General features: G+C 40.4%; 1 protein-coding gene across 12 annotated transcripts in view; it reads right to left on the bottom strand.

Moving 5' to 3' along the window:
* Positions 1–16851, bottom strand: part of TMEM117 (transmembrane protein 117) — a 430180-nt gene extending 413329 nt beyond the window's left edge. For 3 of the 12 annotated variants that reach the window (XM_070621100.1, XM_070621089.1, XM_070621101.1), the window contains exons 1-2: positions 16214–16552; positions 5311–5615 (exon numbers count right to left, since the gene is read on the bottom strand). In XM_070621100.1, coding sequence (XP_070477201.1) covers positions 5311–5587 — 277 coding nt within the window. In that variant the 5' untranslated portion in view covers positions 5588–5615; positions 16214–16552. Of the gene's footprint in view, positions 1–5310; positions 5616–15928; positions 16579–16757 lie in introns of those variants that run through there. The other 9 variants (XM_070621091.1, XM_070621093.1, XM_070621094.1 and 6 more) reach the window with 8 other exon arrangements.
* Between the last annotated feature and the right edge of the window lie 3453 nt (positions 16852–20304).

Raw genomic sequence — 20304 nt, 5'->3', positions numbered from 1 at the left:
GGCCTGTCCTCCATCCAGGTTAAAAAGAAAATTGCAACTAATAAAGGCTCTCTGCACGTGTCAGAAAACAAAACGAAAAGAAGACAAATAGGAGGAGCAGTTTATTTCAGAACCACATTTGTCACAATTGTGATGTTCTAAGATCCCTCCTGGGATAGTTATTCAGTCAGAAGGCATGACTTAGACCCTGATCACTTCGCCCTTCACAGAGTTACTTTCAAGGAATGACATCACAGAATTACTTTTATGCCTAAAAAGTTATTCTCTAAACTTTTATGAAAGTTTGCTTTAAGACACAAGAATACAAAATCCATTTCTGCATTTGGCACTTCACCATTCAGTGTCTTCTGTACAAAGCAAAGAGAAAAGAAATTCTCTAACAGAACTTAGGGCAAGGAAATTCCAGAATTTGGTGCCAAGAAAAATTCCCATGTGAAACTTGAAATTTTCATCATTTCTGACATCCAAAGCTATGTAATATATCACGTTTCCCCTTTTGCCCAGACTCCAAGGAAGTTCAAAACCAACAGGGTAATGAAACTCATGGAATATAAGCTCAAGAAACTAAATTCTCCTTTTTATATAAGTCTTATCACCAGCATAATAATTTTGGATTTTCCTATTCATGGATATTTCTAATGGAATCCTCCAAAAGGCTAGGATGCATTATTTGAACACATGCTTATTTTTTTAGACAATGAAATTATCCAAAAAAAATGGAAAGAGAGGCATTGGAAGAGTATAAACTGACATTCCAATGGAATCCAATTTTCATAAAGCCTAATATAATACTGACTTCAACAAAATTCAGTGTTAAACTGAAAGAAATCTTTCTGAAAGGTATCAATTTCAATTTCACGTGTGCTCCTAAATTATTTTCCACATTTGGGAAATGTGGGATTTGTGACCAGTCTAAAACCATAAAAGTTTAATGCTAATATGTAGGAAAATTAATTCTCTCATGTTATTCCAATCATACAGTGAAGGCAAAAGGGGAATAATTTAAAATGCATTTAATCATTTGTGTCTCTGATAACATGCAATTTCCAATTCGCATGAGTCACCATTTTTATTTGAGACAATTCCCACTACAAATTATAAATCATGTTCTTAACTAGCCACAAAATTGTAATATTTATGTCTCATAAAAAAATAAAATTTATAACCAATGAACTGGATTAAATCACGTGCTCACAGACTCATTTACTCCTCCTCACAAATGCTTTAAACTGGCGACGTTGTGTTGTCCTTTTGGAGTCTAATAGGAAGAGAATTTAAATAATAAAATACACGAGGGAAGACTAACGAGTCATTAAAATGAAAAGGGTAGCAGGATTCTATTTAATATTTTTATTTGGCATTTCAAAAGAGAATTACAAACAAGAAATTGCTCACTTGATCTCACAAAATGTTTCCTATTATTTTGTAAACCATTCCAATTTCTGTAACTAAAATTTCTGTGCTTATAATTAACAACGCCACTCCTCTCAACATACATACACCATCATCACCATCACCACCACTACTACAAGCTTGCATCTACAAATTGTTAAAGGTTTAAATATGGCCTTTAAAAAAATCAATTATGTACAAATGTTAGTTATTTGGGAACAAGGGGTGGAAACATTTATCACATTCCAAGCCAAAAAGAACACTGTTACGCTTGCATTAAATTCTGGATTCTTTTCCATAATTTGCACAGCTGTCAGTTCCAGAGCATGCTGCTGTAGATTCTTTGGTGCAAGTGGACATAAGTGGGAGCTGGAGGGAAGACAACTTAAGTCTGACAGGAGGGAGTCAGAGAGCGTAACAGAGGAAATAATGCTTGAAGTTGGATGTGAAGGAAAAAGAGAAATGAGCCAAGTTAATAAGAAGGGGACGAGCATGATGGGCATAGGAGAGCACATATGGAAAGGCACAGAGGCATGAGAGAACATGGCAGGTTTGAAAAGCGGCAAATAATTCTGCACAGTGTGGAATGTCAAGAGAGCAGGTTAAAAGTCAGGCAGGAGTAGATCATAACAAGCTTTGGATAGCAATCACAGGAGTTTAGGTTTTATTCTGTAGGAGCTATTCAGCCATGTAGAAAAATTATTCCAGTAGCAAAATCCAGAATGAACCGGAGGAGGAGAGAATTATTAGGAGCAAATAATTAAAAGCCTGTGAATGAAGGAAGCAACAATGGCCCTGAAGGGAGATAGAAGGAGAAGGCCAGTTTGGAATTCATTAGAAAATTCAATCAGGAGTCTGGTTATCTTATCCAGTTATCGCCAAGATTTGCAGACAGTTTTCATTCCTTGTCTAATACCCCATATAATTTCATAGATTTTTTAATAAGAAAAAAAGAAGGAAATTGCCAAATAGTAGTGATACAGCTGACTACATTATAGAACCTTTCCTACTGTAAGCAAATATAAATGGGACACGCTTTTGCATTACTTTAAAATAATTTGTAGTCAATAAACCACCTGAAATCTAGAGAGACTTTTCAGGGCTGAATTATTTATACCAACAGGAGAATTAAAAAGTAAGCCATGGCTGGAATGTGATTTTAGTATAAGAGATAAGAGGTTACAACAGAATAACTTAACAAAATGAAGCAATTACAAAACCAAATGATCTGCCCTTATTATTAATACCATTGCCTTGACCATACGATTCTCAATCAGTATTTAATATAGGCAGATAACTTTTCTCCAAACTCCTTAGCTTTCTACATAGAGCCAATTTACTGAATGGATTACAAACACATCCAGCCATTGCTCATAAAGGATATCTACAGTTTTGTTTGCCCAGCCATTTTGCTGCTCCACCCATTTCGGAAACTGACCCTCTCCCATTCTACCTCCTCCCCCAACCTCTTCTATCCCTATGATTACTATGCATATTACCATGCTGGTTCAATAGGTCTGGTGGGTGGCCCAACTAACACCCAGTTCCTAGATATCCTCGGTGTCAATGACCTGTCTCGCTACTTTACATTAGCACACAGTCTCTAAAGAACACACCCTAGTTGCAAATCACCACTAAAGAATGGCTGTACTTCTGTTACATGTCATCTAACCACACCCATCAATCCTTTCCCTTTTCTTACTCCCATTTCACCCATAAGGTTTCATCTAAATCTTCAGGCTTTTGCCCACTCTTCTCAGACCATCGCCTTCCTCACCTCCTTCCCTTGTCCAGCCAGAACCCCCTGTTAATCAAATCAATAACCCTTTCATTAGAATATTCCTTTATTTTCCACCCTTTGTTTCCAATACAGCAAGCTTGAGCATTCCCCACCCAGATGAATCACTCTCAAATTCTGTTCCAGGTGACTGAGCTCTCATAAAGAAAACTGCTCAATGATTCAAATCGGTGGCATTCAACTTTATAGTGGCTAACTAACCTCAACAGCCCTCAGAGATAATCAGTAACCCCCTCATTTGTCCCTAGTCAGTTCGCATCTATACTCCCTAGAGTAGCTGTTCCAAACCTCAACCATTTTCTTAAATCCCTTGCATCATCCAATCCCTCCATCTTTATCTTTAGCTCTTCCTTCCACATAGTGAAACAGAGATCACCAGGTGGGAGCACAGTCACTCTCTACTCCTCTACCTCACAAGTGCCTATCAGAGTACCGCCCTTTTTTTTACTCAGGACTATTTCTAAGGAACCAGGGTTTCTCCTCCTGTCCTCTCTAAGACCACCATTTCTACCTGTGTCCTAAGTCACAGACCAAAGAAACCTTCAGAGATGCTGTCTTTCTTCTATATCTTTATCTGCACTTCAATCTAGCTCCTTCCCCGACAATGACAAGCAGATCAATTAATCTTACCCCTCAAGTAAAACCACCACCGCCAACAACAACAAAATCTTCCGTTGGTCCTTCTCCCATTTTTAGCTATTTCCCATTTCCTTCTTCCATTTCATCAACAAACCTCTTGAAACCATGCACATATATAATAAATACAAAATCTGTACATTTTATCAACTTATGTAATAGAAATGGATGGCAATAGTTTGAGGAGTAAATAAAAATTGGGAAGAATACATATGTAATATTATGTCTACATGTATATATATTTTTTATTTGTTTATTCCTTAAACCATTGTCATGTTTCTAACTAAACTTCTAAAGTGAAAATACCCACACTAAATCAAACATGATCTTATTATTGTTAAATGCAAAGTTCTATTACTAAGTTCTCTTCCTAATTGACCCAGCACTATTTAAATCTTCCTTTTTCCCTATAGCACTTATCACCTCTTTGCATATTATACATTTATCTGATAAGTGTCTTTCTCTCTCCTGTAGGATTTAAGTTTTTATGAGGGCAGAGACTCTGCCCTTTTGATTCAATTTCTAAAATAATGTCTGACATGTAATAAGTGATCAATGAGTATTTGTTTAAAAAATATCACCCACCAACTGGCCCAAATAGATCAGAGCAGAGGTGGGAATCACACCCAAACTGGGTCAACTTCAGGCTCTTTACTGAGAGTTTAAACTTGGGAGCAAGAGAGTCAAGCCAGTCTCTGTGAGAGGATGTAAACTGATCTTCAGTGTGAATGGAGAATGAAGCAGATATGATAGAGAAGTTAAGACACAGAACATCCTTATGGAATTCAAGCCCCTGGTTTCATTTATCCTAATTATCAAAATAAAATCTAACGTTGGTCTCTGTGAAATATCTCAATATTGTTATAATAAGTTACATTTTTAACTTAAACTAATTTAGCTCTTTTCCTATCGCATACTACCAAGAGATTTCTTACTAATATACTGTTCTGTGGTTGAACAGCCTCAAAATAAACATCCTAAAGCCAACGTTCAAAAAGAAAAAGGAAAGAAAGAAATGAGGGTAAAAAGGTGGAGTTCCCATTCTAATTCCCTGAATGAACAATATGTATAAATATATGGGCAATGGTTAACTTACTTTAACAAAAATGTGGTATGATATGGAGGCATTCTCTTTACGACTTACAAACTCTTTATGATACCATACTTAGGTACCATCTATGGGAAAAGAGCTATTTTCCTGTCTTCTCTAAATAAGACTACACCCACATTCATTTTAACTCTAAAGCCATTTTTTGAAATGAATTTTGGTACTAATTTTATCTCATGCTCATTTTCCTTAGGCCATAGAAAAGTAGACCATTAAACAGAGAATAGCTGAAGAACCTAGCTACAACAGTGCATAGCAAATTAAGGCTGCAGGGGAAACTGAAATACAACCTAAATTGGCACTTAGAAATAACAAAGCTCTATCTTGGAAAATAGAAGTTAAATAATTATCAACATTACATTTCACGGGTACTTACCAAACAAACGCTGATGGAACAGAAATTTCCCAGCTATTAGTCCTATGAGAATGGCAAGTAGCCATAGAAGCACCTTCAGAAGCCTCCAGCCAACTCCTCTAGGGTATTTATTTGTTACAAATGAAAAACAGTTTCCAACAACAATGACGTTGGCTTCTGTTTGGCTATGAGAAACTGGGTCCTCCGCAAATATTAAGAAGTTAAAGAAGATCACCAAGTAAGCCACGATCATGCGAGACCAGGGATGCTGGAAATAATAGCGAAAGTCTTTACCCATCCTTCAAAACTTCAGTTCCGTAGTTTACCTGTATAAGAAAAGATACACAGAGTTAGAGCAGAAAACAAATAGTCTCTCTCTTCCTGTTATCTGTTCAGATTTCTAATGGCTCCATAAAAGGTATTTGAAAAAGATGACACCTGTTCCTGCAAGACAAGTCTGAGATTGAGGAAAGTAAATATTGTCCCTTGCCTGTCATCTAATCATATCTCTGATCCCATGTGGATTTAGGAAAGAAAAAGAATAAAAGAGTAGAGGGAGAGGAAGGTACTTTAGGGGGCAATACACCGTCCAAAATTGGGATGATGACCAAGGTGACATGCAGCTGTGATCTTACAGGGAAACGCAGAGGAAAAAAACAATGCAGTACTTCTCCTCTTTCAAATTATGTTACAGTCATAATACTGAGTCATTAAAGATTAAAGCACTGTAGAAGTAAACTGAGCACATATGAACAAAAGCTAAACATCATCCTCTGCCCAAATCCCTCTCCTTAGAGTTAAGATCCCTTAATAATTGGGTGGATATACTTTCAGATATTTTTCTACACATTGACAAATGTGCATATATGTATGGGGTTTTATAAAAATGTTCACAGGGGCTGGCCTGGTGGCATAGTGGTTAAGTTCACGTGCTCTACTTTGGCAGCCTGGGGTTCACAGGTTCGGATCCCAGGAGCAGACCTACCCACTGCTCATCAAGCCATGCTGTGGCAGCATCCCACATACAAAGTAGAGGAAGACTGGCACAGATGTTAACTCAGGGACTTCCTCATAAAAAAAAAAGAAAGGTCTCAGTCTAGTTGTCAAGTAATTTCAACACAGAATAAGTTTAGTGAAATAGCTTAGTCTGTGGTAGAGTAGTTGTATGCAGGGGGGTTTGGGCAACTGTGCTTGTCAGAAGTGAGGAGAAAGGGGAAGATTTCAAAGAGGAGGACATACTCCAAATCGAGGTTGGAGGATTAGTAGGATTTTTTTCCCCAGTGAAGAAGACAAGGATGCTCAATCTATGCACACGCCATGGCACAGAGTCATGGAAAATATGTACTATGCCTACAGCAGTGGGTCCTAACCTGGATGTGCGTTGGAAGCACTGCAGCTTTCTTAAAATGCTGATGTCCAGGCCCCACCTCCAAAGTCTTCCTCAGCTCCTGTCTCTTTCCTCTTTGGGAGCGAGCCCTCCCATAAAGAACTCAAGCCTGCCTAGGTCCACCAGGGCTGTGACTGGGTGATTAAGTCTAATTCTGGGGTTCAGTTTTGGTGAGCACATTTGGTGCTCAGACTAAGCTATACCTTTTTGTTCTTCCAGCAATAAAGCTGATTAAATCTGGGATTAAAAGATAATAATAAAGGCAGTCATTTCACTGCAATCTGCCAATTCTTCTTTCTTTTCTCAATTTACACAGAACTGAAAGAGAAAAGAGGGACCCTTACAAAGTCTACAGCTCTGACTTGCCAGGCTCTGTGCTGTATGTCTGCATGCATCATTATTTCATTTTCATAGCAACTCTCTGAAATACCATTATTATCATTCCCATCACTTCACTTACAGAGAGGGAACCGAGGTCCACACAGAATATGTAACTTGCCCAAAGTCACCCAGCAAGAGAGCTCTGATCTGAGCCTCCGAAGTCTGACCGGAGGGCCTGATCACCATCTCTGCACACAGTCAGATCAGTTCCAGGCGTTTTCCCCTACCAATGCGGGCAGACCCAGTCCCCAGCCCCAGGGATGTCATCCCTTGAAAGCCTTCTGGAGACACACACTTCTCTAGAGACAATTATATTAAGTCTGTAATGTATACAGTCATGAGTTGCCTAACAACATTTTGGTCAAGGACAGATCACACACACAATGGTGGTCCCATAAGATTAGTACTGTATAGCCTAGATGTAGTAGGCTATATCATCTAGCTTTATGAAAGTACTGTAGGGGAGGAAGAAATTTTCCTCTACCCTTCTAGGTTCTTCTGGCTGGTCTAAGAATTAAATTGACATAAGACAGATTAACAGGAGAAAAACAAACAAAAGTTTAATAACATGTATATATGGGAGAAACCCAGGAAAACCAAGTAACCCACCAAAATGGTCAAAGCACTCACTTTAAATACCATCCTCAGCTAAAGACAAAAGAAGATGTTAGGGGTGGGGAAAGTCAGGGACTTCAAAGGGAAGGAAGGCAATTTACAGGTGGGTGAAAAGGAGAAAATGTTTGGAAAACAAGTGTTTGGCCACACAGAAACAGAAGAACACAGAGTGGAGCCCAACAGACTTTTCTAGGTTCCTCCCTGTCTATCGCCCAGTTCACGTTATGCTAAGGTGATAGCCAGCTTCCTGAGACAAGCTTTTTTATGTAAATTCTTCTAGGCAGTTAAGAAGGAGGTAATAAGAAAAACTTTGAGCCTTTCATTTCTTAAAAGAATTAACCTAAAATGAGCCTTATGTTAAAGAGACACATTTTGGGGTGATAAATTTTGTTCCCCTTCAGTACACTCCATGATGTTCATACAACAACAAAATTGCCTAATGATGCATTTCTTAGAACATATCCCCATCATTACATAACTATGTAATTATACATTACACATGACTACACTTCTATAGCCCACGAAAATATATATATGTGAAACAATCTTTCACAAATCCTGAGCACTCTGGGAAAGGAGTATCCATTGGTAAATATTCTCATTTTACATACGGCCAAAAGTACAAAGATCCACGAGCATAAAGTAACTCTAAGTCAATGGAAAATCTGAGAATAGGCTCCAAGGTCCCCAAGTTCCAGTCCAACATTCTGGGGTGATGAATGTCAATTAAACTCACCATCTAAGTTACTGAAGACTTGTCTTAACTATGTTAGAAAAGCACATGAAAGGACTGTAAACACATGAAAGGATTGGCAATAAAATTCAGCAAAACAAATAGTCACTGTGCCTTGGATTCATAAATCTTCTACACAAATTCAAGTCCCTTGTGATCTTCGTGAATACTCTGAAATACCTGTTCTCAGGGATTGCAGCTCAGATTGCCTAGGAATGGTGGCTATCCAAAGATTGTTTTGTTTTTTTTTTAACGTTTGGTTCATCACCCAGTCCAGCAGCAGAGACCTGTGTGGTTCTCACACCAAAGAAAGCAGACAAAGCACTGAGAATATAAACAAACATCATGCAGTTTTGGGATATTCAATATGCAAGGATGCCAGAATGCGTCAGTTAACTGAATTTCATACAACATCTCTGGAAATGTTCAAAGACCACCACCACAAGAGAATGCACAGAAATCAACTCAAGGCCAATGAGTCTTGAAGTAGGAATAGCTCCTACATGCCCATCAGAACTGGACAGGGGTATCATTTCAGAAGTTGCTATAACAGGTTTTTATGGTGCTTCTCTTATTGGTGAGGAATTCTGGTGTAGTCACCCCACCACCGTCCCTCCCCCTCCCCACGCACAATCAAGGCAGCAGGATTTAGAACACTGAATACATATGACCTTGATTTTTGTTTTTAAAAATGCTTTGTTAAAAACATCTTGGAGACAGCTGTTCCTCTCCAGTATTTCTATCATTTCAAGAGAGACAACAACAGTATTGAGCAACAATCCTGCACTCGTACAGATGGTAATTCCCACAGTAAGCTATGAATGCTACTATCCCTCCCATGTTACAGGTAAAAAACAACAAGGGCTCAGAGCAGTTGCCACCTGTTTAATTCACATATCCAGAACGTGGAAGAGCCAGCACTTCAATCCAAATCCATTCCTAGCCCTTGATCTCTGGAACATACCACAAAGCTGGAAGTGTTTCTCCCAATAAAATCATTTCCCATCACATTTACAGCATACTCTTTATTTCCATTAAGAGACTTAGCTACTTAGATACTAGCTGAATGAACAGGACTCCATTATTGACCATCATTTGGTCTTTTTATTTTATGCTAAACATGGCTGACATTTATTCCTGCCTCATACTCCAAAGCTGAACTGATGTCTTCTATGGGGTGCCAAATTTCAAAACCTACATAATAACTTGAATAAAACCTCTGCTTATTTCCACTTCCTGACTTCACACACAAGGTTACCAAAAGTTTGCCTAGTCATCTTGGCCTTATTTTCTAGTACCTTAGGCACCTGATATCCATGGCAGCAAAATTGTTTTCACCTCTGTAGTTCACATAAAGCATCTTTATGATCAATATGACCATTTGTTGATTCTAACATCAGTAATCCGGGATTGAAGTTGGGTAGGCTACACAGTGTACATAGTCTGAAAAACCTTTTAATTTTTTAAAATTCAATTCTGAAACCACTGACGAGCTTTACCTTAAATAAATTTGCTTTTATCTCAGCTCTCAGCATATCATGGTGAAATAATCTGTTTATGCGTTTGTCTCCCTCAGTAGATCATAAGGTCCTCAGGGAAGGGCCTATTTGCTTCCAGGGCACAGCACAGGGCCAGGCTCACAGTGGGCAATTAAACACTTACTGGACGAGCTGAGTGGTACACTATGAAAGAGAAGCCCCCTCATTGTTTACGTGAGATGAGAAGGCAAAGCAACCTGCCATGAGCTTCCACGAAGAGAAGAGAACAGCAGAGCAGAGCAGATGAATCCAAAGACTGCAACGATGACTCGGCCAGTACCAACAGAGATGCACCTCCACTCAACAGCATCTCATTGCAGCACCAGGTTCTGAGTTATTACCATTATTAGTAAGACTAACCTTTATTGAGTACTAACCATGTACTAGTCACTATGCTAATGAGCTTTACAAATATTTCATTTAAATTTCACAGCAGCCCCATGAAAAAAACACTCTTATTTTACCCATTTTACAAATGTTGAAACTGAGACTTAGAGTTTAGTAACTTGCACCAAATAACGAAATGAGTCTATGCCAGAGCCAGGATTCAAATCCAAGCTACCCAGCTTCAACACTCTATGCAATGCCTTCCCCTCACAAAGACACAAATTTCAAAATCTTGCCCTTTACATGTTGGTTAGAAAATTCCTGATACAGCCTTCTGATAGAAAAGATTCACAGTACTTCTAGGATGAACGAGTCTACTATTACTATTCAAATTGACCTTGGTAGCGTGATCAGAAAGAACTAGGATCACATGACCGACTACAGGATTGCTGGAATTTTTTTCTTCTCCTTTGAGCATCAGTATAAGTAGTTGAGTTGATCTGACTGTCCTTTTGCAATGTATCGCTGATGCTCATCCTGTGATGTTCCAACTACGCTTATGGAGAACACTGCATCTCTGAGAACTGGACTAATCCACACCACTTAATTCCCTCTTGTAAGTAACGACATCATTAGGTAGAGGCCACTATCAACAGCTTGAAAGCCTCTGCTTTTTCATGTAATAGCAGTGATGAAGACATTGGTAACTACACGTTGAAACTTCATATACTGTCTGATAATCCAGAGGCCTTCTACCATTGTTTCCAACTCTGCAAGGACTAATATTTATACTAGATATTAGGAATGCCGCACATTTTACTACAAGCCAGTACGTCATCTGGTACTAAAGGCTAAGAATGGAAAGGAATTCAAAGGAAAAGTGGAAGAGGTAAGAACGCTCAAGTTGGGAGGATCCTTTGAGCAAAGGCACAGAAGTCCCATCTGGGACAGACATAGTGAGGGATCAGTAATTTTGTGTGGCTGGAACACAGAACACTTGGAGGTACCTACTGAGAGTTAAGGATAATTTGGGGCCGCTTCAAGGAAGATTATACAAGTGCTGTTCTGTATTTTACTGAGTAGAGAATAGGGAATCAAAGATTTCAGAGCAGAAGGGTGATACACTTGATTGGAGCATGGTTTTAGAAAGATTTCTCTGGCAGGCTGGAAAATGATCCACTGCTATGAGGCAGGATGAAAGTGGGGAGACTAGTTTAGAGGCAACTCCAACAGTTTAAGTAAAAGATAATCAGGTACTAGACCAGGGTAACATCGATGCCATAATAATTTGTTTGATTGAAACAGAGTACCCTGCCTTCACTACTTATTAGGGTCTTCACAAATAAATAAAAACACTCACAGATTTCAAGAGTGCGAATTTCATATTTCTCAGCAGGGACCCTGGTTCAGGTGATAGGTTTTGAATAATGACATGTATGATTAAGATGAAATGCATCACCTACATTTAACAAAATTTACAGATGCATATGGAAAAGTCCTTGATGAACAAATATGCTATACAAAAGACATTATTACTAGCCATGTAAACCACACCCAAAGCACAGCTCTGCTAATGTCAGTCTTCGGATCTAGGAATACCTAACCAGGCAACACGAACACATCAATTCATTGTGGAGCACTATTCTAAGATAAGAAGAGAATCTCTCCAAATTTTCTGAAGCTCCTTGGTATTTATGTCTTATAATTCACCTGCAACCCCTCTGAGCTCTTGTTAAAGGACTTATCGAAGATGACTGTGCCCGTACTCTGCCAAGAGTGTGAACTTCATTTCAGCACCTTGAATCCAATTTCTCGAAAAATAATTTTTAAAAACACTTCTTCCTGTGCTTTATGTTTTTGTGGTATGCACTTTGTGACGCATACAGCTGTGTTTTGGACCGTACTTGGCTACGTAAGCACTAGATAAAGGCTATTTTCTTCCATTACCTAGTTCTAGTAGTATACTAAAATACATAAAGTTCTCTGCAGTAAACAGAACAATTTTTATAATCATTTCACTTAATCCCTAGGATATAATCAGTTTTAAAATTGTTATGTCAAAAGGGCAGACAGAGCTTTAAATTATTTAAATTATTTCCTTAAAAGATAAAGAATGATACAGCCTATATTTACATCACACCTTACCTCTTATGGTTTTTAGTGGGCAAAATCACACCATTAGAGTGATTCAAAGGAATTAGGAACTTGATTTTCAGAGGGCAGCCTAATGTGGTGGAAGGAATATGGTCCAGATCTACCTGACTCTGCTATACACTAGCTCTGCAACTTTGGGCAAATCCCTAACCTCTCTGAGATTCCATTTCTTCACCAGTAAAATCCTAAAGAAAGTACTTTCCTCATAGGGTTGAAGTGAAGACTAAAGGAGATTTCATTTGTAAAGTGCCTGGTCACTTGCAGGTACTTCCTACCCTGAAGACCACTGTTAAAATAGGAGTGACTCTTGGTCATTCCCATTAAAAATGAGCATGAAGGGGCTGGCCAAGTGGCGTAGTGGTTAACTTTGAGTGCTCCACTTCAGTGGCCCAGGGTTCACCCGTTCGGATCCCGGGTGTGGACCTAAACACTGCTCATCAGGCATGGTGTGGTGGCATCCCACACACAAAAAATAGAAGAAGATTGGCATGGATGTTAGTTAGATCAGTGACAATCTTTCTCAAGCAAAAAGAGGAAGATTGGCAACAGATGGTAGCTCAGGGCCAATCTTCCTCACAAAAAAAATAAATAATGAGCATGAAACTTATATCAACTGCATATTACATTTACTGAGTAATTTTATATGCTATTCTCAGTGTCAAAGGATTTTAACACAACACTGTGCAAGGTAAAGAATGAATGTTATTTTTATTTTACAAATATTGAAACTGGGGCACAGAAAGCTTAAGCTACTTGTCCAAAACCATATACAGAGAGTGGTGAAGTCCAGATTCATTAATTCCATAATAACATGCATCTTTCATTTATTGCATGTCTACCAGTTGCCTATCTGTGCCAGGCACTGGCCTATGAACAAGGGTTACTAAGAGACAATTCTCCTGTTGCCTTGCATCTTATCTCATTGAGGGACACAGACATTAAAGAGAGAAAATTAAATACATAGTATTTTAGAAAGTTATAAGTTGATGGAGAAAATTATAGCAGGAGCAAGTTAATAGGGAGCATCAGGAGTGCGGGAAGTTGAAGAAGGCCTCACTATAAGGTGACATCTGAACAGAGACGTAAAAGAAGCTAGGGAGGCAAGCAGGTATCCAGGGAAACAGTGATCCAGACAGAGAACAAAAATTTGCAAAGGCCTATGCTTGCTGCATGATTACAGCATTTAAGGAACAGCAAGGAAGCTAGTATGACTGGATAGAGTGTGGGTACAGAGATCTGGGAGGTAGCATCTGACCACAAACAGGACTTAAGGCCATCCTATGCACGTGTGCTTTCATCCTGTGTGAGACGGGAGGTGGGAGAGTGACACAATCTGACTTACAGGTCAGAAGGGCCACTCTGCCTGATGGTTGGAAATGTACCAGCTTCTGGAAACATTTAAAAGGAAGAGCAGACAAGACTTTACTGATGGATTGGATACGGATGTGGCCTGGCAAAACCCAGAATGGAACTGCCACTTCCTGAGAAGGGGAAAGCACTTCCTGAGATGAACATCATTGAAGCAGATACAGACAACATAACAGTAATTAACATTTTTGAGTGCTTTTTCTGTATTGGGCCCTTGGCAAGCACTTTTCATACATTATCTCAATCGGTCCTTATACCAACCCTTTGGATTTACCAGTGAAGAAACAGAGATTCAGAAAGGTTATAACCTGCCCAAGGTCATACAGCTACCAACTGGTAGAAACAAGCAGAAGTGCCTCTGAATGACCCCAAAATGAGTAGTCTTAATTACTTCTGTGTTCCCTACACTGAGAAGTATAAAACATAGAATAAAGTTCCAATGGGAAGGAAGTAGGAGTTCTAAGTATGAGGTGATGGCTTGTACCTAGTAGATACTCAATAAATATTTGTTAATGGATGAATAAATGAAAAATCAATGTATGGATGATGACTGGATAACAGACCAGACTTGGGTGAGGAAAAAACTCATCGAAGATTCCAATTCCAGAGAGAATAGACTTTGGATAATGGATATTCAAGTCTGTAAAAGGAGAAATGGCAGAAAGGCGGAAAAACCAAATATATCTTTGCCTGGACCAGCTGCAAGGTAAGGACAGGTCTTAGCATATTCTCTCGAATTGTTAGATGAAAAGGCAGGCAGGAGGAGATGACACATAGCATTTTACATAATGCAAATGCTGAATATAGGTTTTACAAATACAAATAGCAATAACAAAAGAAATAAAGTTGGAACTTGTTACTTTTAGTCCGATACAAGAAACCACACAGCCTTTTAAATAAAAAGCAACCTTTTAAGCCAATCAATGAAACCACCCTAAGTGGCTTTGCATAGATATCAGGATGGTGTTTGTGGTCCTCTAGCTAATTTAAAGGATCACATCCATAAGTCACTTCCTAGACTTCTCTTCACATTGTTTCAACCTTAAAGTGATTTTCTTCCCTTGTTCTTACCCTGCGGTCCTTGGGATAGCAGAGCACTGAACCAATGCAAGTTTTTAAAACAGAGAACCTAAAAGCAATGTAGGTCTGGCGTTCTCATCTGATGAAGACATTAGCCAACTTTTCATTGAAATGGCAAAATATTTATGAGCCTTTGCACACTCTAAAGTTGAAAAATAATCACCAATAATCCTTTAAAAATGTTTAGACCTCCTTTTCAGTGACATCTGTTTATGACAAAGAGTTAAATACAATACCAAAGAAAGCAAGTTAATGAGTAAAATAAAATTCATTCATATCTGAAATAATTTTTTAAATGACTGGTAGTTTAAAGAAGCAAATTAAATAAAATAGACAAGTACTGGTTTCTCATGACAAGGATCAGATGGAGATGGGGATAGATACCTGAGTCAAAATGTCAAAATCCACAAAGATTGGGAGCTGGGGGGGGGGGGGGGGGGTAGTTAGAAAGTATATACATGGCAAAAATTCAATGCTTTACAACAAAAATAGCTTTTACAAGGCTTCTACCATTCTTTATACTCAATAAACTGGAAGAACTATTTTCTAAAGACAAAATCAAACACTGCAATCTTCCTAGACGTCCTTCTATGGACTTCTGAGAGTATGTCATTTATAATTAAATGGGGAAATACATTTATTTAACAAACTTTTACTCTAAAATTTTTTTTTTGGTTCATGAGACTTACATCCACACATAAATACTAAAATAAGCATGTGATGTTTACTACCATCTCACACACACACTCAGTTTATTGTTCCACAGCCGGTAGAATGAATAATGGCATCCAAAGTGTTACCACATGGGTCAAACACACTTGTGGGCCTGTAGCATCTTGGAAAACAGGAATCGACAAATTAGCTTTATTTCGTCACGATGAAGTTAGTAAACACCCAACCCCTCAAGTTTGTTGTTTTGTTTTTTTAAGGAGAACACCCGTGACCTGCAACCTGTTAATTTAATTAACGGACAGCAGCTCGGGCTTTGATCGTCTCCTATCCTAGGAATCACTGAAGCGAGGGAAGTTCAAGGTCTGTTCTGACGACGTCCCTTACCCCCTCGGAGCCCAGGAGTTTGAGGTCCCTCGCAAGAGCCTCCCGCCGCGGAGGCTCCTCTGCCCTTAGCCACCAGGGCTGATGCGTTTGTCCCCGTCCCTGACACTTGCCCCTGCCTCTCCGCCTGCCCGGCCCGGGGAGGGAGGAGGAGAGGGGCCCGGGGGGTTCGGGCCGGGGTTCGCGGCCGCTTCCGCCTTCGCGGGCCGGGACGAGGCGCAGCCGGCGGCGGGTAGCCCGGCCCGGAGGGCTCGGCGGCGGTGGGGCGGCCCGGGCCCGCGTACTCACCCGAAGGGGCCGGCGGGCTCGGGGCGTCTGCAGGCGGCCGACGAGGTCGAGCGCAGCCCTCCGCCGCGCCGGCGGCCTCGCTGGGAAGCGCGGCGAGACTGGCCGGCGGCGTCGCTGCCACCGCGGCTGTCGCCGAGCTATAAATACCGGCCGGCCCACACCCGCCGCAGCCTACGCCGGGCGCCCTCAGCCAAGGGCTCCGGCCGCGGGCCGGCCAGCCGGAGCGTAAGGGCGACGGCGCGGCGCTGGGCACCGCGATGGCTCCAGCTGTGCGGCAGCCTCCGCAGCTGGAGGCATGGCCTCCCCCCGCCCCCGCCCGCTCCCTCCCCGCCCCTCCCCTCCCGCCGCCGCCGCGGGCCGCCTCCAGCCCGGGGGCCGCGCGCGCCGCGCCCCAGCCTGCCCGGCCCGGCCGCCTCTGCAGAGCGGCGGCTGCAGGCGGGCTGACTGAAGAACCGGGCGGGGGAGGGGGGCGGCCCGGCTGCAGCCCGAGGAGTCAGCAGCAGTCCCTTCCTCCTGCGGGAATCGGCAGACTTACAAAACCCACCATCCTGCAGGGAACCAATGAGCTTCCTGGGTGGACTGTCCTCAGAGAGCTGCAAACTTTCTAACGCAACCTCAGGTCGCAGAGCATCCTTTCTGCTTTAGTCTATTGGGGGCGTGGAGGGGTGGGGGTAGGGAGACACCCGCGAGGAGTATAAGTGTTATACGACTTTCCATTCTGTCTGGTCTGACACACACACATACTCAAGCATAGTCACACATATGTATACACACGTATCTATAAGCGCATGCATTCATACACACTTAGAGATGAACAAATATATATACATGCGTACATATGTATATACACATATATAAGCACACACATACATACATACATTTATAGGTAAGCACTGACATACACATGCACAATGGTTAACCTTTCTGCCGCCTGAAGATCTCGGGAGCCTAACGTTCTGTAGCACTTCAATGATTCCTCTGCAACTTAGAGGAGGAAGACCCTTTGACCACAATTGACCGGTTCCTTTCTTCCTGATGTAACCTCTTGTCCGTCCCATGTATGTATAGCCTTTGTTTCCTTCCACACCCAATAACTGCTACCTCAGTTTATGGGTTGCTTATAATGTATTAAAAGCTGCTGTCCAGCATACTGGTATTCCATGCTAGTGGAAGTGATCCCTAGTTTGTATAGTCAACTGGAAAATGGGATCATTCATATATGCCTTCAATAGCAAACTTATGAGAAGAAAACTAGCCTCTCTCCTGGATCTGCAGGATGATTCAGGAATGAGTTGGGTAGCAAAAGGGAGAGCTGAGATGTCAGCAGATTTGGGGATGGGATAGAGAGAGCCATTCCCAAGTTCTGCAGTGTAACTAATTGACACAGGGATAACTGGGGGTCCACTGCCATGCTTCTCATCAGTTTGACATCTTTTCTAGTTTCTAAGAATGACCACATATATCTACATTGCAGTCATAGTTTGAGATCATCTTATGGAATTCTTAGCTTAGTAAGATTCTCTTTAATGAAGTTTTCACATGTTTTCCCAGAAAGAGTTGTTTCCTATGCTAGCCCTTTGTACATTTTACTATGACACTTCCTACATTTACTGTAATTTTATGCAACGTCTTTTTTCTCCCCCACTAAGCTATGAACTCTTTGAGGGCAAACTAAATCTTACTCACCATTGCATTCCCAACACCTAACATAGTGACTTATAGTAACGGCTCAACAAATAGCATATTAATTCCACAGATTAATCATTAGAGTCTACTTGCTTTTATAATTACAGTTAGGATTATTTTACCAAGAATTATTAAACTATGTAACCGTGTAACAGAAATTCCATGTGCTGTATTTTCCTTGTATCTCCATTTAAAGCAAGGAGTCTTCAATCAGTTAAAACTGGAAAATATTAAAACTTCACAAATTATGCAGCATAATACTGAGGTCCGTGACTTATTAACAAACAAATAAAAACACAATACACTTTTCCGATCATTGAAACACAGCCTGTAAGTCACATCGTATTTCAAAGGATAGTGGAGTAAAAATCATTCAGCAGCTTCTCTTCTGTCTACTTGAGAGACAGAACTCACTCGATGGTCAGTTGAATTATATGGGTGCCTCCTAGGATGAACTTCAGTTCATTAGAACTGAAATGTCTGGCTTCAGTTATATGGATCTTGTTACCCTAGTTTCAGAGCCCTGTCTTCTTAACATATGGTCTTGCTTCCTCTAATAATAATTTTAAGAATAAGCTCAACCAATGCTTACTATGTGCTCTTACTTATACTGGAGAAGACAGTTCTCCAGGACCACTTCAAGGCAAAATATTGAAATGGGCAAGGTTTTCTTCGATATCGATGCTCCCTTTTCACCCCTGACCAAGAGGCTTGTGCCCTTTGCTTTGACAGCTGGGCAACATGGGACCAGGCAGGGAAACAGACTCTATATTTGCTCTTTGTCACAACAGCAGGTCGTAATAAAAGTTCAACTTATTGAAGGCTTATTGTGTACAAGGCCCACTCCTGGTATTAAAACATTAAATCATTAAAGCATTCGATCTCTGCAACGTATGTGTGAGACAGATGCTGTTGATAGCACTTTCGCGTTTACCTTTGAGGAAAGAGACACACAGAGACAGTAGTTCATGCGTGATCTCACTGCTAGCCAGAGTGATGGAATAAGGATCAGAAGCCAGGCAATGTGGGCTCGCCAGTCCACATTTTAACCTCTCATCTTATACTTTCTCCCCATATACCAGGAATGGGATGTGGGTTTTATAATTAGAAGACCTAATTGTGGGTTTACAGTTAGGAATACGGAACATTGACGTGAATTCTGGTTCCACCACTTACTAGCTACAACTCTAAGCAAATTGCTGCTATAAAATTACAATGAGAAGCCCTACATCTGCCTTTCATCACCATTGAATTTGTGAGATGCTAGATCTAGATATGGACTTAGGGGTCCAAAGTAAGTCTTGTGGCCTGTTCAAGGACAGATCCTGCTCAGGATTTAGGCTACTGTTCTCCGTATTCTCCAGTCTCTTTCCATCTCATTCACTACCATGCAGGCCTGTTAGGTGCTGTAAATGCCCTAATGTGTCAGACACCAATAGAGTATCAGTTACATAATAGATAATAAAGGCCATTCTTCCTTCCCATCAAAACTTAACTGTTCTATGCAAGATTTCCTCAGTGCCAAAATCTATTGTTTTGGGACACAGATGGTGATTGCTTACTCACAGAAATGAACCATTTCTCCAGTGTTGGCCAGTAGTGTTTAAAAATGGTATAGATAGAAATCCTGGGAAGAAACCAAGATGGCAGAGCTTTAGCTCTCCTGTTCACCCCATGCATATTTTAACCCAAACCGTTCCACTTCTTTTCTATATAGGAGTTTAGCAAATTGACCACAGTTTCAGACAGTTTCAGGGCAATGAGAGAAATAATTTAAGTAGGAAACTCAAATCACACTATCCAACACCTGCCTACTCCAATTCCACATACAAAGTCAACCCTGCAGACAGCCTTAAAATGTGTCTTGTTTACATATAATTCCTTTGTAGAATCTGACTCAAGAGTACAGAAATCAGAAGTAACCACATGAGATGATGTTTCTCTGTTCACCTCACATATCCCAGTAGGTTAATAATATCATTATACTCTGTATTTTTTTAAAAAAGAAAAAGACAAGCTCAATATATATTTCAAAAATTGGTGAAAACTTTGCTTATGACTAAACTGTATCTTCTCTAAATGGTCATTTTAAAGCGAAAGGAAACATTAGCCGGAAGCATCAGTAATCTCTACCAAGTCAATCAGGAAACGCTTTCATCAGTGATTTGATGGACTGCAAGCAAAGCTATTTTGAATCTCCAATAGGTCAATCAGGATGATGCTAATTGCAAACTTCAAATATAAACAGCATAATTTGTTTGTTGCCAAAGGGGCAAGAATAGAAGTTTGAACATGATCCATCATTTTCTTCTGGTATTTAAAGGTCAATGACTCTACTGCCAGGATTTTCCTCAACAGTCCTAACTGCAAATGTCCAGCCTGATTGTACCTAATGTACACTGATA

The sequence above is a fragment of the Equus przewalskii genome, chromosome 5 (assembly GCF_037783145.1).
Source record: "Equus przewalskii isolate Varuska chromosome 5, EquPr2, whole genome shotgun sequence".
NCBI classification, from domain to species: domain Eukaryota; kingdom Metazoa; phylum Chordata; class Mammalia; order Perissodactyla; family Equidae; genus Equus; species Equus przewalskii.
This window is presented reverse-complemented; position numbering and strand designations above follow the sequence as displayed.